This window comes from Oncorhynchus mykiss, chromosome 7, assembly GCF_013265735.2.
Source record: "Oncorhynchus mykiss isolate Arlee chromosome 7, USDA_OmykA_1.1, whole genome shotgun sequence".
Lineage (NCBI taxonomy): Eukaryota > Metazoa > Chordata > Actinopteri > Salmoniformes > Salmonidae > Oncorhynchus > Oncorhynchus mykiss.
The window spans coordinates 56,772,651-56,796,749 of NC_048571.1; the positions used below are offsets into that span (position 1 = coordinate 56,772,651).

The 24,099-nt window shown below is 43.4% G+C and overlaps 1 protein-coding gene across 2 annotated transcripts; it reads right to left on the reverse strand.

The window, feature by feature from the left end:
• Positions 1–164: 164 nt before the first annotated feature.
• Positions 165–23,954, reverse strand: sort1a (sortilin 1a). 2 transcript variants are annotated; one of them, XM_036983590.1, is made up of 20 exons: positions 23,585–23,954; positions 10,230–10,289; positions 10,071–10,144; positions 9,773–9,875; positions 9,339–9,500; positions 9,005–9,078; positions 8,171–8,220; positions 6,617–6,744; positions 6,384–6,528; positions 6,063–6,218; positions 5,859–5,971; positions 5,631–5,733; positions 4,683–4,851; positions 4,364–4,563; positions 4,101–4,290; positions 3,706–3,822; positions 3,502–3,610; positions 2,698–2,810; positions 2,489–2,615; positions 165–2,293 (listed from the first exon to the last, which is right to left on the reverse strand). In XM_036983590.1, exons 1-20 carry the CDS (start codon positions 23,822–23,824, stop codon positions 2,279–2,281), a joined length of 2,448 nt encoding a protein of 815 aa, XP_036839485.1. In that variant the 5' UTR covers positions 23,825–23,954; the 3' UTR covers positions 165–2,278. The 2 variants fall into 2 exon arrangements, with proteins under 2 accessions (XP_036839485.1, XP_021465485.2); XM_021609810.2 differs by having other exon boundaries at positions 10,225–10,289; positions 23,585–23,634.
• Between the last annotated feature and the right edge of the window lie 145 nt (positions 23,955–24,099).

Here is a 24,099-nt window from a genome sequence, read left to right on the forward strand (position 1 = left end):
GTGGACCACAGGAAGAGTAGCTGCTGTATGTGCAGTAGTTAAAGGGGATCCCAATAAACTAAACCTGATGCAAGTTCCTTTGAAAGGTGATTGTAAAAGAATTAAAGCGTTATAGCATAATGCCTTCTTTGGTGAAGTAGGATCAAATAGACATGACAAGAAAGTTCAACATTTAAACTATTATTTATTCAAAGAGATCAACCTATATTGCAAAAGAGGACTTTCCAAGTCTGTTTGTAAAATTGTCAATGATATATAAAAACACAAGCAAACAAACTACTATACACCAGGCCTAAAATGGAACAGACTATTCCCAGAAAGATGGAAATCTGAGACAAAACATAATGTCCATTATACAGCTATCTCACAGTATAGCACTGCACCAAAACTCAGCATGAGCTGCCATTTATAATAGCTGGTTAATCAATCCTGATGGTGTGAAAAGAAAATGAGTGCCTGCAACTGCAAAAAGCACGTACCAGTTGCAAGAGCCCAGAGTGTTTCCTGGTCAGGAAGTCTCCTAACCCTCAATTGGGTCCACTTGGAGATGGAATCACTTCATTACACAGTAGACATGCATTAACTCCAAAAATGTTGATATTGTGCTTCTCAAATCTATAAAGGAAACTAGGTAACATTGTCTAATGAAATGCTTGGGACTGAAGGCCCATGATTATTTCTGCCGCTCTATGTTGTGAATACTGCTTACCTGAATAAAGCACAAGTGAATACTCAAACTAGTTTTATTTCTTAGATATGTTAGCTTATGAAATTCTGAGGTAATAAAATATAGTGACAAGAAAATGTTAGGACAATTAATTTCACATGTGTCCACTTGCCAAATTGTAAAATCAAATAATTCCCACAAACACAAACTTTGAACATAGCGCTTCTTTTGTTAAAACAAGATTTAGATTAAATCATAGCCTTCATCGTAATAAAAAATAAAAAAACAGCAATGATTCACATATAACTTAGTAACAGGTTGACAGGATCTGCTTTTATACCAGTATTCAAAAGTTTGTTACCATAAGTAAACTATTTGCTAACATTACATATCATTGGTTAATATATTTGAGTTCATTAATAATTACATGTATATTATTTATGAACCATCTATTATCAGACCCTTTAATCATATATACACCATGAACAATAAGCCTTACACATGTATTTTCTAAATGTAATGGTTAACAAACTACCGTTTATAAATAGTTTACAAGCAGACTATACCAGACCCACAAATATATTTGATCTTTTTTAGATTTAGCTGGGTAAACTGCTATCCTACTAGTTCACTTCAATAGCAGTGTGTGTAAAGATTGTGTAAATTAAGTTCATTTCAGCTGTCATGACTGTTTATGACATGTGTTATGACATTGTTAAGTAGGCCTCATGGCAGAGGTTAAAAAAGGAAAGAGTAATTCACTAGTACAATATGGTCTGTTCAGACTTGACAACTCATTTGCTGAGTAGTTTCCCCCATATTCCCTACCCTCTCAGTATGACAAATCAGATACATTTTCTCTGCAACACAAAATTATGAAAGTGCTTTGGTAATATAATTCAAGATGTCCACTCTAAGCACAGTAGGACAAGGTACTGTATGGTTAGCTAGTTTTTGTTAATGTGGTCATACTAAAGCTGGTATGAGCCTGAAAACGATAACACATTTAGTATACGTTTTCACCTCACACACACAAATGATTATCTTTTGCACTTGGTAAAAACATATTTCAGACATAACTAAATGTATAACTATGTACCACTTCAGTTGAAAGCTTTCCACATCTCATTTTGTATACCGTCTCTTTCGTAGGGGTGTACCATATCAGGTACTGTACCATAGAAACTCATTCTGATCCAGACACACCATTCCCAGTGCCACTGCTGTTGCACCCTGACTCTCTGCACCACAGCAATAGAGCGCCTGATCCGTGAATCTGCATCAGAAAGCGTTGTGGAGAAAGGAAGGCTGCAGACACAACAAAAGCTCCTTAGGGACACAAAAGCTCTCCTCTGCGCTCCCCTCCACAGGCCCCAAGCCCACAGCCCCTGTCCCACTGCTCTCCAGCCCTCTGCAGGACATGATATATCCCTTTAGTGCCAGTGTCCTTGGGAAGGGAAGAGGTATGTAGGAACTGTTTGCAGTCATTGAGTAGGAGTGGAGTCTCAGAGCAGCTGCAGTATTAGTGGCGGCAGGAGGAGGCAATGGTGAGAGGGAGTAGTCTTGGGTAGGCTGTCAGGTTGGCGGATTAAGTCTCTCGCAGCTCGCTTCTCACTCCAAGAGGTCCTGGGCGGGAAAATCCACACGTACACAGATATACGCCCACAAACACACACACAACGAGAGAGAGAATATTGTGAGGAAAAACACTAACAGCATGATGCAGGACAAGAGCAGGAATGTACTAGTAATGTACTGTACACAAAATTGCTGTGTCACACAAAAACTGTGTGTGTATGTGTATGCTAGTAGTGTGTGAACCTCATCTGAGTCTTCGTGGTAGTGTGTTTTGCCCATCTCGGTGGTGTGTGTGTCCAGTTCATCCACTCCCTCTATCCCATTGGCCTCCGCATGCTGTTGTAGCACTGAGTACCTGTGTACCAGGAACCTGAGTGAGATAACCACACAGTCACATACTGTACACACAGGGAGGACAAAGGTAGGGGAGGAGATAGGTGAGGTAAACTGACCTCCCTCCGCAGACATATTTCTTGACGAGCATAACCCCTGTGGCAGCGCTGATGAGCAAAATCACCATTACAACCAGTACTATAGAGGCAGAGCTTAACAAGTTGGCCTCCGTCTGAGAGAGAGAGAGAGAGAGAGAGAGAGAGAGAGGAGAGGGGTGTTAACTTAAGTCTAGAATGGTTTTCCTACTCCTTGAGCCAGACAAAGACTTTACCAGATGCTGTATCATAGCTGTAGCAGGAATGCTACCACTGACCAGGGGTTTTGGGTGAAGTGCATTGCTGTAGCAGGAATGCTACCACTGACCAGGGGTTTTGGGTGAAGTGCATTGCTGTAGCAGGAATGCTACCACTGACCGGGGGTTTTGGGTGAAGTGCATTGCTGTAGCAGGAATGCTACCACTGACCAGGGGTTTTGGGTGAAGTGCATTGCTGTAGCAGGAATGCTACCACTGACCAGGGGTTTTGGGTGAAGTGCATTGCTGTAGCAGGAATGCTACCACTGACCAGGGGTTTTGGGTGAAGTGCATTGCTGATGCAGGAATGCTACCACTGACCAGGGGTTTTGGGTGAAATGCATTGCTGATGCAGGAATGCTACCACTGACCAGGGGTTTTGGGTGAAGTGCATTGCTGTAGCAGGAATGCTACCACTGACCAGGGGTTTTGGGTGAAGTGCATTGCTGTAGCAGGAATGCTACCACTGACCAGGGGTTTTGGGTGAAGTGCATTGCTGTAGCAGGAATGCTACCACTGACCAGGGGTTTTGGGTGAAGTGCATTGCTGTAGCAGGAATGCTACCACTGACCAGAGGTTTTGGGTGAAGTGCATTGCTGATGCAGTTTCTCCTCAGATCAATCTCCTTCCTCTTAGGCTGGATCCCGCCCACACACCGGTCGCCTGGAATCTTCCGGTAGCTTTAGGATGGAAAGCAGAAGAGACAGTGAAAAATGGAAGGAGAGAGAGGCATTTTGTTGTTGTTGTTGTTGTTGTGGTGAGGTGAGTTCCTTACCCACTGGTCTGCAGCTGTTCTGTGGTGCCGTGAAGACAGAACTCCAGAACATGGCCCTTCAGGTCTGCCTGCTCCACACACTCAGAACTGTTCTCTGCACGGTGGTACCCATAGTCACTACAACAGACAGAGACAGACAGAGAGAGAAAGATACATATTGTTGTCTGTTGTTTGCTTGAACACAAGGAGAGATAGACAGAGAGGTGATGGTGAAAGATGGATAAGATGGGGAAGGGGGATACCTAGTCAGTTGCACAACTGAATTGCATTCAACCGAAATGTCTTCCAGATTTAACCCGACCCCTCTGAATGAGTGAGGGGAGGAAAGGGAGTCAAATGAAAGGTAAAGAGAGAGTGAGTAGTAACATAGACGTGAAGGTTTATGAGGTGCGGACCACTGGTAGTCATCCAGTGTGCATTGGCAGGGGGTGGGCTGGGTGGTGATGACATAATCACGTCCGTTCCAGCAGACAGAATCTTTCCTCAGCCGCAGGAAACGCTCCTTATATCCCAGAATGCATCCGTCATTGGGGTTGTTGAGGTCATCAGAGTGCGCCAACCACTGAACATAGTCCCCCTCCCCACCTGCAGGGGGACATAGAGACCAGTAAGCACAGGCACATCCACACTCATGCACACACACACACAGTCCACTCACAGTCTCTGGAGAGTAGCTGTTTGAAGTCGATGGTAACAGAGACCCAGTAGTGACTGAGGGGACCCTGCAGGCCCACTCTGTACCCCCACAGGCTGAGGTTCATGGAGTGGGCTCCAGGCTCCAACGCCAGCCCTGTGAAATACAGCGGCTCACTGGTGAAGTTATACACATGCCAACACTGGCCCTCGTCTGTGGAAAACCTGCAGGGGAGATGGAGGAGGGAAAAGGATATTAGCATCATTATCAAACACAACCTGAGTGCAAAGACTTGAAATGGCAGGACCGCCTCCATTTCTGTTTCTCTCTCTCTTTCACTCACTTGATCTGGTTGACGGGTGCAGATGTGTGTTCGACAGCCACCAAAAGGCCTCCAGAGTCTAGGATGGCGTAGTGGTGGGGTCCGGTTAGCGCTCTCAGCCAGGAGTAGCCTCCATCATCAGACACATACACATCAGGAGACAGCACAGACACTGGGTCACCCACACTACCTGGAGACAGAGAGGGAGGGGAGTGAAGGAATAGGGATATGAATGTTCCATTATTCTAGTGGTCCATAGGGTGGGCCTGTGATTGTGTTATTTTTGGGCTCAGTGTATAAGATGTTCCAAGGTGGCAAAGATCTGGATGGATATTGTCCTTTATTGGTGTAGTAACAAACCTCCACCTCACAACCCATGCAACCCCAAACTGATCAGTCTGTTCACACTTCTCTTGCTGGCAGAGAGAAAATGTTGCCGTTTTAAAGCTCTTTTCCTGCAATTCTACACATTTTGCCATGTCTTGTGTGTTCATATGATACTGGAGTGACTCAACAAAATCAATGGAGGCCCCTGGGCATGTAATCTGGCTATGATAACTACAATATTTAGATAGGTAAGTTGGGCTAACCAGCTACCAAGGGCTAGTGTCAGGGGTATTCAACTCTTACCCTACGAGGTCCAGAGCCTGCTGGTTTTCTGTTCTACCTGATAATTAATTGCACCCATCTGGTGTGCCAGGTGTAAATCAGTCCCCGATTAGAGGGGAATAATGAAGTGGAACTGTCTTTGAGGTTCAGAGTTGAGTTTGAGGGGGCTAGTTGATTAACTCAACATTTCTGACATTGAATGACATAACTGCCCATGCACTTCCACATTTCTAAATTCCACCTTGTACAATCTACTATTACAACTCTCAACAGCAGTAAAAATGAACCCCATTCTGGGTCTGGATCCAGACCGCGGTCTGAAATATTGAGTATGGCTGGTGTATACTGTGTGTGTGTTACCATGAGCCAGAATGAGGCCTATAGCGTTGAACTGTGTGAGGGGCAGTAGAGGGACGTTCATCTTCATAGAGATGCTGTATAAGGCGTGGATGTGCAGGCTGCACTGTAGACACACAGGGTGGGTAAGGGACAAGGACAAAACACTCATGAAATACAAAGCTACATACAGTATTGCTGAAGCACACATATATAATCACAGGGTTGTGTGTGTGTGTGTGTGTCTCTCACTCGGTCCGGCCGGTTGGTGGCGGTCTCAGTGTCACAGCGGCTGTTTCGAGGCCGTTGTACCGGCCGCCACTCCCCCCCCTGGTCAAACGACACCACAGTCTCCACTGAGCCGTCTACAGAGGGAGTGGAGGGGGGGTCAGACTGTATAGAAAAACACTTCAAAACTGTGCGTCTCTGTGTCCGTGTGTGGCAGTGTAGACCCACCCTCTGTGAGTACGCTGGTCATGTAGACACCCCTGAGCGAGGTGACGTTGGTGAAATCAGTGTCGCCCCCTGTGGCCGTGTAGAGGTGGCGCTCCAGAGACTTGGAGTAGAGTGTCCCTCTGTCATCTGATATGTAGATGGTCCCTATGCCAGTGTCTGTCACAATGTGTCACTAAGTAAATAAAGCTTCCTAAACCATCTATTGTCATGTAGACGAAAGCTTCATCTGGGAGGATAGCAAGGGACAAGTGAGATCTTAACAAAGACACACATCTAAGAAAGAATCTTAATCCAGAATTGTGTGAGTGTGTTCTGACTGACCTCCAGGTTCGTCTACGTGCATGAACACCATGTCGTCGCTGGCTGCCAATATGGAGTAGAACTGCTCATGGCCAACAGTAGGGAGCTGAGCCATGTTCCACACATCACCACCATCTATCGACACATGGATCATACGCTGGGTACCCTGAGGAACACACACACACAATATAACACACACACAGACATTACTGTAGAAACGCACATACTAACGTAACACACACACACACACACACCGAGCCAGTCATGATGGAGGCGAAGACAAAGCGTCCTCCAAGTACAAAGGAGTAGATCTTGCTGGCGATGGTCTTGATGTTCTTGCCATAGTCTAGAGACCTCTTCAGCTCCAACATGCCCTTATCATCTGAAGAGGGGAGAGGGAAAGAGACGAGTCAAAACACATGTGATTGTTATCAGTACAAAGTTTTAGATTATTTGCTCATCTATATAAACCATATGTACAAAATATGTGGACACCCCTTCAAATTAGTGGATTTGGCTATTTCAGCAACACCCGTTGCGGACAGGTGTACAAAATTGAGTGCACAGACATGCAATCTCCATAGACAAACATGGGCAGTAGTATAGCCTTTCTGAAGAGCTCAGTGACTTTCAACGTGGCACAGTCATAGGATGCCACCTTTCCAACAAGTCGGTTCATCAAATTTCGGCCCTGCTAGAGCTGCCCTGGTGAATAGTAGTGCTGTTACTGTGAAGTGGAAACGTCTAGGAGCAACAACGGCTCAGTCGCGAAGTGATAGGCCACACAAACTCACAGAATGGGATCGCTGTGTGCTGAAGCGCGTAAAAATAATTTGTCATCGGTTGCAACACTCACTACCGCGAACCCAACTGCCTCTGGAAGAAACATCAGCACAATAACGGTTTGTTGGGAGCTTCAAGAAATGGGTTTCCATGGCTGAGCAGCCGCACACAAGGTCAGCATGCTCAATGCCAAGAGTCGGCTGGAGTGGTGTAAAACTCACCGCCATTGGACTCTGGAGCAGTGGAACCACGTTCTCTGGAGTGATGAATTACGCTTCACCATCTGGCAGTCCGATGGACGTATCTCGGTTAGGCGGGGCGGATGCCAGGAGAACGCTACCTGCCCCAATGCATATTGCCAACTGTAAAGTTTGGAGTAGGAATAATGGTCTGGGGCTGTTTTTCATGGTTCGGGCTAGGTCTCTTAGTTCCAGTGAAGGGAAATCTTAACGCTACAGCATTCAATGACATTCTAAACGATTCTGTGCTTCCAACTTTGTTTCAGCATGAAAATTCCCCTGTGCACAAAGCGAGTTCCATAACGAAATGGTTTGTCGAGATTGGTGTGGAAGAACTTGACTGGCCTGCACAGAGCCCTGACCTCAACTCCAGTGAACACCTTTGGAATGAACTGGAACGCCAACTGTGAGCCAGGCCTAATCGCCCAACACCAGTACCCAACCTCACAAATGCTCTTGTGGCTGAATGGAAGCAAGTCCCCGTAGCAATGTTCCAACATCTAGTGGAAATCCTTCCCAGAAGAGTGAAGGCTATTATAGCAGCAGAGGGGGGACCAACTCCATATTAATGCCCATGATTTTTGACGAGCAGGTGTCCCTATACTTTTGGTCATGTAGTGTATCATTGTGTGCTATTGTGTATGGTGAATCGTGTGGCTGTGTTACTGTTCGTGCAGTCTCTCTGGACAGATGTCTGGCTCAATGATTCTACTGTTAGTGAGTTATTTGTTGTTATTGGTGTTGTGTTGACATGAGGTTGTGTTACTGTAGTCATGGTCTACTCACTGCAGGATCCGTTAGAGTTTGTGGTGAAGTAGATGCTGTCCTCGGGACCCCTAGGATCACACAGACAGACGGACAGTGAGACAGACGGACGGACAGACAGAGATCTTTCCTATTCACTGGGGATTGAGGCCGGTACATTCCTCCTGACGCGTATACATGTAGCAGGGTTATATAAAAACAGATGGTGTGGAATATGGACTCATCCCACTGTGACACCCCTTTAAAGGAATGAAAACATCTGGTTCCCACCTGACTGAGGTGTCACTCGACTGCTGCTGAAGTGACAATATTCACCAACCCACTGTACAACTGACTAGCAGGAGTTGTGGAATGAATATACACTATTCTGCTGACTCCTGATTCCCTGTCCTGGGAGCCCAAACTGCTTGTGTAATGTATTCTGGTCAGAGCTCCAATTGAAGCTGTGGCCACAGAGTTCCCAGAATGCTGTGCGAGGCAATGATTGTGCAGTAACTACCACATCCTGGCTCTTTAGCCTGATCTGAACTTCTGTTGCTGCACTGAAACTGGAGTCAAATATGTGGTCACAACTGACAGGCAAGACAGCTGGAATAACAACAATAATGTCAAACTTGCGCGCACACACACACACACACACACACACACACACACACAAGCTGTTTGTTTTGCTCACACCACTGATTGGGAGAGTAAATGAGAGAAAAAGGGAGGATCGGGGGATTCAGAGGTAAAAGATATGCTGTTGGAATATGGAGCTAGAGGACATAGATGTTTGTTTGGAAGTAAACAAGATCATAAAAAACATCCATTGTTACTGATTGATTAATGAACTGGTTAAATGGAAGCTCTCACCATCTGACCAGACACACGCTGTCATGGATCTTCCTCCAGGTGGAGCCAAAGTCTTCAGACAGCCACAGGTCCAACTGGAGGAGAGGAGAGAGGGACGGAAAAAACAGACCATATTCAAAGAGGAAAGTCAGATACCTAGTCAGTCGTACAACCGAATGCATTCAACTGAAATGTGTCTTGCTCATTTAACCCAACCCCTCTGAGGCTGCCTTAACCAAGCGTTAAGGGTTATGGGGTTAGAGATCAGGGTTATGTACCATGATGCTGAGGGTAAGGGATCAGAGGTTAGAGGTTAGGGTCATGTACAATGATGCTGAGGGTCAGGGTTATGTACCGTGATGCTGAGGGTCAGTAGCACGTTATTGTCGTTGGGGTTATACAGTGTCTGAATCAGAGGAAAGAAGGGGAGGTCCGCTGGGGAAAAACTATGTCCATAATCCAACGAGCGGAAAATCCGGGATCCCCCTCCCTCTGACACATCACCTGTCATGATCACCTGGGGGACAGAGAGACAGTGGATCAGAGGAGAACCCAGGAGATCACTAAGCGACAGAATAGATCACCTATAGAGGGAGACAGGGAACTGGCTTAGATCTGAGAAACCAGGTGCATTAACTCTCTGGGCAATCAGAGCAATTATAACTCAACGTAGTAGTACCAGAGAGAAACAAAGACTAGTTTGATTACTGGAGGTGTGCATCTGTTGATTGAATCCAGTCTATACAGACAGAATATGTCTACGTAGTCATGAAGGGAAGAAGTACTGACCCTGCCAGAGTTGTCAGGACCAATGGCGATGCCAAACTCAGTCTGAACAAAGGTGTTGTTGATCAGGTGGGTCACGTCCTGGAATGTCTTTCCATAGTCCTCGCTGGGAGAGAGAGACATGGGGGGAATGTACAGAAACCTACCTACCACTCCCAATACAAATCAGGAATCCTTATATTAAAAGTATCATAACTCCACTATTTTAAGGGTGACCCCAAAAGTTAATGTGCGATTCAATCCCTGACGAGTTGAGACAGGTAAAAATAGACCCATATCTCCTGAATCTGGAGTTTCTGACCTGCGGTAGAGTTTAGACTGGCCAAGGCGAATCATGAAGACGGGCACCTGGAATGTGGTCAGCACCAGAAGCACCTGTGGAGATACAACACAGGTTTTACAGGTGGACACACACACACACACACACACACACACACACACACACACACACACACCTTACCCCTGTGCCATCTCCCACCCAGGCCAGAGACACTGAGCCACTCAGGTCATTGAAGGCATACTGCAGACAGGAGAGAAAGAGAAGGCTTATCAACATGTCTTACAAAGGAACATGAGGCACAGCACGTGTAGCGTTGTGTGGTTTACGCTAAGTGAAATCACAGGGTACAGGAAACATTCAAATTTGACACAATGTGATGTCATACAGAACACAGAGGGACATTCACTTGTGTGATTCCCCTTTTCCTACTCTCCTTAATCCAAACCCTGCCTGTTCAACACAGGGAGAGTTGACCACACACACACATACACACCTCCCAGGCTGTTGCTGAGTGTCCCAACTGTCAAACTATGTTCTTTGTATAGAACTGTGAGTGTGACCTACATTCCTACTTGGCTGACAAGCTGAGAGGCCCGAGAACAAGAGAGTAACTGAGGGCCTTGTGTCCTGAAAGCAGGACAAAAACACTCTTGCGCACACAGGCCCCTAATTCTCCTGAGGGCCCCCTAAAGTTTTAGTCCAGTCTGCAGATGATGGAGAGAGAGAGAGAGAGAGAGACAGTGAGAGAGAATGTGTGTGTGTGTGTGCCTTAGAGCTGATCGAGAGATTACCCCCCCAGGAAGAGAGAGAGCTAAGACAAAGAAGTCAGGTGGAGAGCAAAGAGTGTTTGTCTTTGTCTTACCACTAATCCAGAGTTCACTTCTTCCATTCTACCCTGAATTACATCTAGTAGGTCTGTGGAGAGAGGAGGCTCTGGTTCCCCCCACCACTAGCCTGCCTCTATGTGTTGTTTATGAGGAGAGGTAAGGCCTGGAGAGTGTCTGCTACTCTAGGAAGTCTATAAAGCCACAGGAGGCAGGCAGGCAGCTCTCTGGAAACTACTAGTAAACAGGTCCAGGGGAACACATGATCTCTGGAAACAACTAGTAAAACAGGTCCAGGGGAACACATGATCTCTGGAAACTACTAGTAAAACAGGTCAAGGGGAACACATGATCTCTGGAAACTACTAGTAAAACAGGTCCAGGGGAACACATGATCTCTGGAAACTACTAGTAAAACAGGTCCAGGGGAACACATGATCTCTGGAAACTACTAGTAAACAGGTCCAGGGGAACACATGATCTCTGGAAACTACTAGTAAAACAGGTCCAGGGGAACACATGATCTCTGGAAACTACTAGTAAAACAGGTCCAGGGGAACACATGATCTCTGGAAACTACTAGTAAACAGGTCCAGGGGAACACATGATCTCTGGAAACTACTAGTAAAACAGGTCCAGGGGAACACATGATCTATGGAAACTACTAGTACAACAGGTCCAGGGGAACACATGATCTATGGAAACTACTAGTAAAACAGGTCCAGGGGAACACATGATCTATGGAAACTACTAGTAAACAGGTCCAGGGGAACACATGATCTATGGAAACTACTAGTAAAACAGGTCCAGGGGAACACATGATCTCTGGAAAATACTAGTAAAACAGGTCCAGGGGAACACATGATCGCTCCAAGTGTGAGCACAAGTTTCCATCCTTTCTTCAAAAGCATCGGTTCCTCACACTCTCTCTCCATCCTCCCTCTTCCAAATACAGTAGATCTGTTCATACAACCCCTCAATCCTTCCTTAATCCTGCTCCAAAGGAATCATCTCACTCTTCATCCCTCCTCTGAAGTGATCTGATCGACCCGGTTCAACTTGAGTTCAAACACTCTTGTTGAAAACAACCCTGCCAGGTTTAAGCTGGCACGCCTGGGCACAAATCATGTTACTGTAGCAGATTGTTCATGTTATGGGGTGGAAAGGCTTCTGCTTTTCTTAGGAGTATAATAGTACAAGACCAATGCTTGTACACCTGTGTCAAATCTAACCAAGAACGTGTTTTCTTCATTTGTTCCTCTGAACCCCTGCCAGGCTGCCTGGACAACCGATACCCTGCCCTGAGTTTCAAACCCAAAACAAAGCAGCAAGGCAGTGTGGGACAGGTCAGCCTCGGTCAGCCCAGTCAGCAGCTCCAGCTGGATGACAGGGACCAGAGGAGGTTCTGTCACAGACAGATATATTTTAACTTGGTGGGAGGGAGGAGGAGTATGAAGAGGGGGATGAAGAAGAGAGGAGACTGCCTGAGGGGATGAATTGATACCATCAACAGACAGAAGATGAGCAGGAGGGGGGGTCATTTAATTGTCAAATACAGCTACAAACCCTAACTGCCAGACAGGATGTGACCTCACAGACCAGACATGAGCTCACATCCTATGACGAAATATTCCAGAGCTAAAGCACACACGCCACTGGTGTACTGTAGGGCCGGGAGGTTACAGGCCAGCACAGTGAGCCCCTTATTCTGCAGGGTTCGAGGTGTTAACAAGAGTGCTACATCAATATTTCCAGATATAAAGGTCAAACACATGCAGGCTGTGATCTTTGAGGTGAAGCTGTGTAAATGTCATATATGGTTTGGAGGGTTGGGTATGAAGCTTAAAGGAGCAGGGAGAGGGACTGTAGTGTCAGGTGGCAGCTGTGTCTATACCAGAGCCATGTTTTTAGAGAGTTGGGCCAACATCTAGAATTTTGAATATTGATCTAATTTTAGACATTCAGGTACATTACATTATTTAAATATTCCCCATTTAATGTAAATGGTGTGCTAACATGGCTGCTATAGAATGTTGTGGTTTCATGTAAATGCTTCATAATGCAGAATCCTCAATGGTCCAACACTCTAAATGCATGGATCTGGCTGGTACTGTGTATAGGGCTATTGCAGGTCTAGGTACAGTAGGTTTGAGGCACTGGGCTGGAGCTGAGTGAGGTGAAAGTCTGGTCCTACTTGAAGCTCAGTCAGCTATTAGCATCTGGGAGGAGACACATACACAGCCGATGACTCCACCCCTATTGAGTGAAGATGGGATAATATGGAAAAACAAAAAAACTGCCAACCATGAAACTTTCCTTCACCCTACATTTCTTCCTCCCCATCACTAATTATCTCCACCCCTCCCTCCCTCCCTCCCTCCCTCCCTGCCCCTTATTTAATCTCTTTCCTATCCCTTTCTATCTAGCCGTCCAACTCTCCTTCCCTCCCTTTCTCTGCCCCCTTCTCTCCGTCCCTCTCTCTATCCTCTGGACACAAACAGCACGTGGAACACCACTGTGCTGCTTTCCTTGGTTCTGTGCTGCTGGCTGCAACCCAGCTCTGAGACACACTGAGACACACACACACACACACACACACACACACGGAACAGGACATGTTTTCTCTGTACATTCTGACCACAGACCAGGGGGAAAAAACAGCCAACCAGCCTGACCCTCATGATGTTGTTATTGCACATTTAGACACATTCAACCAAATGGCGAAGGTGAATACTACACAGAACAAAGGTAATAAGCAGCAACATATAGTCCTGGATGTGTGGAATAATTCATTGTATTTTCCTTAAATACTTCAGTTTTCAGTATGACATTATGCATTACTGACAAGTTACCCTGAATAATCATAATGTATGTTGATAACACTAATGTCTTATGTAGGTAGTGTTGTTAATGGTTATTTACTGTATAACACACTGTAGGCTTATATCCTTCTGTTCCTTGCTTAGGGGCACTTCCATGTAAAAAAAAAAAACATGAGCATGTCAAGTTCATAGGATGAAAAATGGGTCTTAGAAAACATCAAGCAGGAAAAGTCTTTAGGTATTAGAAATACATCCAAACACAATGTTAACGTAAAGACTCCTCCCAACTATTTTGCCATATTGATAAGGTAAAAATATGTTGTTCTGCCCCATAACAAGGCAGTTAACCCACTGTTCCTAGGCTGTCATTGTAAATAACAATTTGTTCTTAACTGACTTGCCTAGTTAAATAAAATAAAAAATATTAAATTGTATACTGTGTTAATTTCCCTAATGTGGACAGTTTGTGTTACTACCTTAGACAAGTTTTCATTTTCAAGCTATACAATTTAGTGGAATTATAAATCATTTTTACCTCAGATTGGTGATGTTAGTATAAAAGTTCAGTCATCACGATGACGTAAGATTGATTGCTTAAAACGGCTCAATATCTTTGGTTTTGTACCGCTGGGATGTGCAGGACTTAGAATGAGGAGTTAATGAAATGGCACAGAGCATTTGGGGGGTCTCTCTATAAAAGTCGCTGGCCACACACCAATACATTTTTTGGACAGTCAACCGTTGTCACTGTTGATATCCTATGCCGGGTCGTGATTCATTTAAGTTAACAGAAAAAGGGTTCTATTCCCTTTGTGGTGAAATCAACAACCGACATTCCAAAATATAGATATAAGCCTTCTACAAGTTGTCATCGAACCAAGTACAGGTTATTCCAAGTTTCTCTGTGGCCTTTGAATAGTTAGTTTAAACAGTGCTACATCCCCGTTAAGCTGAATTTAATGTGAGATCCATGGAAGAATTAACGACTCGCTTACACTGACAGCGTGATTTGCGTTTTGTTACACCAGAAGTACATTCATTTCCAATGGAACGAAGGGTTTGCCCTGCAGAGACAGCTGCAGTGCAGTGTGTGTGGTGCATACGTTGAATTTATCGAACAGAAAAATAAAATATATATGTGTGTATATGTATGTATATTTTTTATTTATTTTTCTGTTCGATAAATTCAACGTATGCACCACACAGACTGCACTGCAGCTGTCTCTGCAGGGCAAACCCTTCATTCCATTGGAAATGAATGTACTTATATAATATATATATATATATATATATATATATATATATATATATATATATATATATATATATATATATATATATATATATATATATATATATATATATATATATATATATATATATATATATATATATATATACACACACATACATACATACATACATACATACATACATACATACACACACACACAAACAGTGGGGCAAAAAAAAACAACATTTTTTTTAGTCAGCCACCAATTGTGCAAGTTCTCCCACTTAAAAAGATGAGAGAGGCCTGTAATCATAGGTACACTTCAACTATGAGAGACAAAATGAGAAAAAAAATCCAGAAAATCTCATTGTAGGATTTTTTTATGAATTTATTTGCAAATTATGGTGGAAAATAAGTATTTGGTCACCTACAAACAAGCAAGATTTCTGGCTCTCACAGACCTGTAACTTCTTCTTTAAGAGGCTCCTCTGTCCTCCACTCATTACCTGTATTAATGGCACCTGTTTGAACTTGTTATCAGTATAAAAGACATCTGTCCATAACAAACAGTCACACTCCAAACTCCACTATGGCCAAGACCAAAGAGCTGTCAAAGGACACCAGAAACAAAATTGTAGACCTGCACCAGGCTGGGAAGACTGAATCTGCAATAGGTAAGCAGCTTGGTTTGAAGAAATCAACTGTGGGAGCAATTATTAGGAAGTGGAAGACATACAAGACCACTAATAATCTCCCTCGATCTGGGGCTCCACGCAAGATCTCACCCCGTGGGGTCAAAATTATCACAAGAACGGTGAGCAAAAATCACAGAACCACATGGGGGGACCTAGTGAATGACCTGCAGAGAGCTGGGACCAAAGTAACAAAGCCTACCATCAGTAACACACTACGCCGCCAGGGACTCAAATCCTGCAGTGCCAGACGTGTCCCCCTGCTTAAGCCAGTACATGTCCAGGCCCGTCTGAAGTTTGCTAGAGAGCATTTGGATGATCCAGAAGAAGATTGGGAGAATGTCATCTGGTCAGATGAAACCAAAATAGAACTTTTTGGTAAAAACTCAAATCGTTGTGTTTGGAGGACAAAGAATGCTGAGTTGTATCCAAAGAACACTATACCTACTGTGAAGCATGGGGGTGGAAACATCATGCTTTGGGGCTGTTTTTCTGCAAAGGGACCAGGACGACTGATCCGTGTAAAGGAAGGAATGAATGGGGCCATGTATCGTGAGATTTTGAGTGAAAACCTTCTTCCATCAGCAAGGGCATTGAAGATGAAACGTGGCTGGGTCTTTCAGCATGACAATGATCCCAAACACACCGCCCGGGCAATGAAGGAGTGGCTTCGTAAGAAGCATTTGAAGGTCCTGGAGTGGCCTAGCCAGTCTCCAGATCTCAACCCCATAGAAAATCTTTGGAGGGAGTTGAAAGTCCATGTTGCCCAGCAACAGCCCCAAAACATCACTGCTCTAGAGGAGATCTGCATGGAGGAATGGGCCAAAATACCAGCAACAGTGTGTGTAAACCTTGTGAAGACTTACAGAAAACATTTGACCTCTGTCATTGCCAACAAAGGGTATATAACAAAGTATTGAGATAAACTTTTGTTATTGACCAAATACTTATTTTCCACCATAATTTGCAAAAAAATACATTAAAAAAATCCTATAATGTGATTTTCTGGATTTCTTTTCTCAATTTGTCTGTCATAGTTGAAGTGTACCTATGATGAAAATTACAGGCCTCATCTTTTTAAGTGGGAGAACTTGCACAATTGGTGGCTGACTAAATACTTTTTTGCCCCACTGTATATACAGTTGAAATCAGAAGTTTACAAACACTTAGGTTGGAGTCATTAAAACTCATTTTTCAACCACTCCACAAATTTCTTGTTAACAAACTATAGTTTTGGCAAGTCGGTTAGGACATCTACTTTGTGCATGACACAAGTAATTTTTCCAGCAATTGTTTACAGACAGATTATGTCACTTATAATTCACTGTATCACAATTCCAGTGGACCAGAAGTTTACATACACTAAGTTGACTGTGGGACTTTGACAAATGCAGAAAATCGGCAATTAAAATAAACGTTCTACCACAGGGACCATGTTATTTTTGGGAAGCCTATTTGATTCTGAGCTCGGTTATATAACGTTTGAAAAGAGCGAGGCTTACACTGCTGCTGCTAGCACATGCGCACATCAAACACACCACTGGAACACCGATTAAGGTCTTTACATGTCCTAATCATTTGAAAGATTGCTGAGACAACTAGGTGTTTAAATTTGCATATGCTTACTTCGATTATGACCTTACACCAATTAAGATAAGCAACGTAAGGTGTTTACATGGCTAATGGAATACTCGGGCCTACTGCCATAATCAGTTTGGTATCGAACTATTAGTGTGCGTGTACAGTAAACATACTCTATGATTGGTATAGGTCAGTGGAGGCTGGTGGGAGGAGCTACAGGACGATGAGCTCATTGGAATGGCTGGAATGTGTCATGAACCAGCTCGTAGCCCGTGACAAAGAGGGCGACAACGTGGAGATAAGGAATAACAGATATATTTATTAAACAAAGTAATCTACAAACAATTAACAATGGTGTATGTGTGTAATCAGTAGTGTTAATGAGTGGTTGTGTGCATAAATGGTGAAAATTAGAGATGTTGCGAGGTGCCAAAACAAACAAGCCACAAAACACCACAACCAAAACTAACAGTGTGTCTGCATGGAGAGAGTCTCCTCAATGAATGGGGTAAAGGTGTATTTATCCCCAGGACACACCCGAGCCCAGGTGTGTCCCATTTCGCTGACGATCCTCCCAGCTCCACCCACCAACGTTCTATTAAGGAAAACAAGAGCAAAGGGAAAGAATTCGGCAGACAGAGTGGGAGGGTTGTCAAATAGAATTAACAGAATGTGGTTTCCTTATGTTTGATACCTTTACATTTATTACATTCCAGCACTTACTATGAGCCCATACTCCTATAGCTCCTCCCACCAGCATCCAGACCAACCAATGCAAAACCTAGATTCAAGCCAATCTCTAAAGTAGCTGAAATGTTCATTGCTACAACCTTGTGAAAGAGAAAAACTGACACTTTTCATCAAAACAACTTTATATCGAAGTTGTGCCTTTGATTTGATGGTCTGCACATGTGCAGTTCGGTGCGACACGACCATTAGACCTGATGACGTTCTGCGCATGACATCGCCTACAAGTATGATCAGAGATTTCTATTGGAGAAGCAGATTCTGCAAATCATCATATTGTACTATCTTTGGCTACACTGTGTTGGAACACACTGTCGCACACACTCTCCTCTTTAAATGAGCCATGTCAACTGTTCGTTTGTTGCACAATGCTATGGAAACCAGAAGAGGCAGGAAGAGAGGCATTGACAGAATCAATTATCTCTCCGGTATTTAGGTGTATAAGTCTCTCACGAATTGTAACAGACTTTTATGACTAGCAAGTGAGGCGAGGCTTGTGTTGTCTTGACACAGAAGATTCAGCCCTCGCCACAAACCTAAAAATACTGGCCCCCTGTGCCTTGTCTTGGCCAGTCAGCCTGCTCTTAGAGCAGATAGACTCACTGGAGGTCCGAGAGAAACATGTGGGGAATGTTTATGAGGGAGCACAGGCTAGTGTGGATAGGTGGTGGTGGGTGGAACATACTGCCAATAGGAGTGCTTTTTCCATGGTCAAAAGGAGCTTCAGGTGTTCCAACTCTAGCACATTCACTCACTGATCTGACAACACAAAGACCATCAAGTACTTAGTTGTGGCATTTCACAGAATTCTAGAACATTCCTCTGGCCGTATTCGTATTTGTCTACCATGAAAACACCAGGACTGTACTGAACTGGCTGTTCTGCTCCTAAAAACACTTCCTGCTTCCCTGAGGACAAAGAGAGCCGGAGAGACGGCCAAATTAAGTTACCGCTGGGTTTCAAAGCTCCTGTGAGTTGGAAGGGGCTAGAGAATGTACTGTGAAGGCCATTTTAACTGGAGATGGGCTAAACTGGTTTACTGTGGGAACTTCTATGTGTCCATTTGGGAAGTCATCAAGACTCGGGCCGAGGGGATTTGAAGAACATTTGGACAGACGTCGAGAGAGGTTTGGATGGTGTTTGTAGCATATCTCATTGGCTGGAGGGTTCAGGTCAGGTCCATGTGAGAGATCATAATTCCATAGCAAACTGGGTTAGGGTGTGGGCCTTGAGGCATATCTCAGTGCAGGCACTTTTCAGCCAGAGAAACCCTTGACCCTTGAGTCCAAAACTGTGAAATATATACAGAATGAGTCCAAAGTTTTAACACACCTACTCATTCAAGGGTTTTTCTTTATTTGTTTCAATGTTTCGATGTCTTCAATAGTATTCTAATGTAGAAAATAGAGTAAAGACACATACGGAAAGTATTCAGACCCCTTGACTTGTCCCACATTTTGTTACGTTACAGCCTTATTCTAAAATTGATTAAATAGTTTTTTCCCCACAATCTACACACAATACCCCTTAATGACAAAGCAAAATTGGCCTTTAGACATTTTTGCAAATGTATTAAAAATAGAAAACTGAATTATCACATTTACATACAGTTGAAGTCGGAAGTTTACATACACCTTAGCCAAATACATTTAAACTCAGTTTTTCACAATTCCTGAAATTTAATCTTAGTATAAAATCCCTGTTTTAGGTCAGTTAGGATCACCACTTTATTTTAAGAATGTGAAATGTCAGAATAATAGAGAGAATGATTTATTTCAGCTTTTATTTCTTTCATCACATTCCCAGTGGGTCAGAAGTTTACATACTCTAAACTGAGTCAGGTTCGTAGGCCTCTTAGCTCACGCACACTTTTTCAGTTCTGCCCACAAATTTTCTACAGGATTGAGGTCAGAGCTTTGTGATGGCCACTCCAATACCTTGACTTTGTTGTCCTTAAGCCATTTTGCCACAACTTTGAAAGTATGCTTGGGGACACTGTCCATTTGGAAGACCCATTTGCCACCAAGCTTTAAACTTCCTGACTGATGTCTTGAGATGTGGATATATTGAAGCAACATAAATTCCCTTCCTCATGAAGCCATCTATTTTGTGAATTGCACCAGTCCCCCTCCTGCAGCAAAGTCCCCCCATAACATGATGCTGCCACCCCCGTACTTCACAGTTGGGATGGTGTTCTTCGACTTGCAAGCATCCCTTCTTCCTCCAAACATAACAATGGTCATTATGGCCAAACAGTTCTATTTTTGTTTCATCAGACCAGAGGACATTTCTCCAAAAAGTACGATCTCTGTCCCCATGTGCAGTTGCAAACCGTAGTCTGTTTTTTTTTATGACGGTTATGGAGCAGTGGCTTCTTCCTTGCTGAGTGGCCTTTCAGATTATGTCGATATAGGACTTGTTTTACTGTGGATATTGATACTTTTGTACCTGTTTCCTCCAGCATCTTCACAAGGTCCTTTGCTGTTGTTCTGGGGTTGACTTGCACTTTTCATACCAAATTACATTCATCTCTAGGAGACAGAATGTTTCTCCTTCCTGAGCGGTATGACGGCTGCGTGGTCCCATGTTGTTTATACTTGCATACAATTGTTTGTGCAAATGAACGTGGTATCTTCAGGCATTTGGAAATGGCTCCTAAGGATGAACCAGACTTGTGGAGGTCTACATTTTATTTCAGAGGTCTTGGCTGATTTATTTTGATTTTCCCATGATGTCAATCAAAGAGGCACTGAGTTTGAAGGTAGGCCTTGAAATATATCCACAGGTATACCTCCAATTGACTCAAATGATGTCAATTGGCCTATCAGAAGCTTCTAAAGCCATGACATAATTTTCTGGAATTTTTCAAGCTGTTTAAAGGCACAGTCAAATTAGTGTATGTAAACTTCTGACCCACTGGAAATGTGATACAGTGAATTATAAAAGTGAAATAATCTGTCTGTAAACAATTTTTGGAAAAATTACTTGTGTCGTGCACACATGCCAAACTATAGTTTGTCAACAAGAAATGTGTGGAATGGTTGAAAAACAAGTTAATGACTCCAACATGAGTGTATGTAAACTTCCGACTTCAACTGTGTGTGTGTGTAAGTGTGTGTGTGTATATATATATATATATATATATATATTTTTTTTTTTTACTTTTCTCTCAGCTCCATGGCAGAGTATGTAGAATCCCTGGAAATGTGCTTTTAAATTGCAACATTTTCTCTCAGCTCCATGGCAAAATGTGTAGAATTCTTTGGAATTTACTTTAAAATTGCAAAAATGTATCTCGGCTCCAAGGAGAATTGCAGAAAATTGGCTTAAAAATTCAAGAAACTGCCACAACAACAACAACAACAAAAAACATCAAATTGGGAGCCTTTAAAAGTTATCTAAAATTCAGCCACACCAACTGTGTCCATTGCCACACCCCCTGCCACACCCACCACCTAAGCCCCTTTTTGATCCAGAATAAAACATCAATGGCAGGAGTTAAATTTGGTTCAGTTGAAACAGCTCAACCATGGCATGAACAATACCTCTGTGCTTTATTAGGGAGCTGTCTGTGCACAGAAGGGCTCGTAGACCCACAAACTATATTCATCCTGTGTAAAATAGATGTTTCACCAAAATGATATGTTACCTTGCCCATGACCTTTAGACTTGTTAGCTCCCAAAGTTAATGCCGGTAAACAGTTGAGGCTGCTGAAGGGAAAACGGCTCATAATAAGGTCTGGAACAGAGCGAATAGAATACCATCAAACACATGGAAACCATGTGTTTTTATGTATTTGATACCATTCCACTCCAGCAGTTACCACGAGCCAGTCCTCCCCAATTAAGGTGCCAGCAACCTCCTGTGCTGTATTTAAAGTTGTATTTAATTTTTACATTTAACTAGGCCTTTATTTAACTGTAGGAGTGGATCCCTTGACCTCTCAGCATTGAGTCACATTTGCAGGGCTCACAACCCACTCCACTAAACACACAGAGAAGCCATGTGGAGTCTGGGCTGCAAGAGTGTTCTAGTAGGCCAACAGCAGAGCCAGAGGCATCACAGCGTATCACTGCCATTTTTGCTGCTCCTCATATGGCCACATTTAGCCTGAGTTAGCGGTGGCTTACACTATAACCCCATTAGCATCTGCCTTCAACTGGCTGAACAGAATCACCTGACTCCTCAGTGACAAAGGGAGGCCAGTGTTGACTGACAGGGAAATAAATGCTGAAAATATGGGGTTTGCATTTCCTCTCCACCTCAATCATGGCATGCATGCAGTGTGCTAACTTTTTGTCAGTCTCAGAACATGATACTTACATAATTTGTTTCATGTTGCAAACAGTAATGAAACACTATGTCCCTTTCCCTACTGCATCACAGTGGAGCAGAGCAGAGCAGTGAACTGCACAGAGAGAATCCACTCAAAGGAGACCCTGCTAGTGTACAGTCATATGAACTCACAACAAAACTGCTGCTTACAGACAGCAATTTACATTCCCTAACACCTTTTTCTGCAGTACAGGCAACCACTCTGGCTGCTATAACCAGCTCTGTCAACAGAAAGACGTGATGCAAAGCAACATGCCCAGCAACAGTAGGTTAAAACATAAGTAATCATGATGATTTGAGCTATGTTTGGCCCATAGACATCCTAAGCCATCATTGTTCTCATTCAGTCAGTCTATACTTTACTATAAATATGCTGGCCTTTAATTATGTTCAATATCATATTTTTTAGGGTCTAGGGGTGAAAATGAAATGAGACTTTGTGTATTTAAATCACAGCATATATTACCAAACTATACAGAGACAGGCCTACCGAATGTAGGAGACTGATGCCACAATATGATCCGTCCTCAATCAATAATGGATGCATTATGAGAAACCTGAATGCATATTCACTCCACCTGACCCTTTGCTGTAGGGTACTCCTTGAATCCCGAAAAGCTAGAATCCTTAGTAGAAACAATAGCAAAGCAGGTACCCTGCCCCTGTTTTGGTAAAAAGCTGAGGGATGGGCCTGGAGAAATGTAACCACTCTCAAATTCATTTACAGAGCTATGGATGCAAGGACTGACCATCCATGATTTAAAATGTCCTTTTAACTATGTTTTGAGGCAATAGAGCAAGGGGGATGGGGGGTAAATTTACATTGTTTACAGAAATTGGAGTAAAACAAGCTTATATTTTAAGTTCTATTGGGTCGACGGTTGGAGAACACAATTTATAAATGCCTCGAGCTCAGGTCAAGTATCAATGGGTGTATATCAATTTATAAATAAAAAATGCAGCAACCAACGATTTTAGCTTTAAGACAGTCTAACTCTTGTCAGAATATGCAATAAAGTTCATCCTTCTAATCAATCAGCCAATTAGGAATGTATAGCCCACGTGGTGATGAGAACCATGAGTCAGTATCACCACAGCAGTCTGAAAGGTCACAAATGACAGATTATCACAATGGATTTGACCATTCCTCAATCAAATCCGAGAGAAATGTGATTATTTTCGCTGTGGTGGGATATATGGGTTGCAGCCAACACGAATCAATGACAATGTGCAGTTTGACATAAAAAAAAACATTTTTATACAAGCAACAGCCTTTGATAATAGAAAAAAAAAACTTACGGTGTGTGTGTTATTTTTCAGCGTGGACTCGAATCCCGTTAGAGATTTGCACGTCTCTCCGTCGGGGTCAGTGCTCCGTTTGTTAAGGTTGTGTCCAGACAACACCGGCGAATCTCTCGGTCGCGGGGTATTCACGAACGTTGTGTGTGCCCCGCCGAAGTAGTTGGCATTTTTACAAAAATCCTCGCATAGCGCATAGGTAAATAACCAGACAACAGCAATGCTATACAGCGGAGTCATATTCGCAAGTCTGAGTTGTGTTGCTAAAAATCAATTTAGTAACCCGTTTCTATTATCACCAACTGTATTTAGACCACCCCACGTAGGCGGCATACATAATGTTCATCTGGTGCAGAAGTGAACTGTGGCGTTTTAAAATGAGACGCCCACCTAGAAGTCCGATTGGTTGAGACTTAATTGAAATGCCTTTCCATTGGACTGTAGATGCGTCCATTCATTCCTTATTCTTCCCAGTAGGAGCAAAGGTATTTGCAATTACGCTACCTGGCGGACAA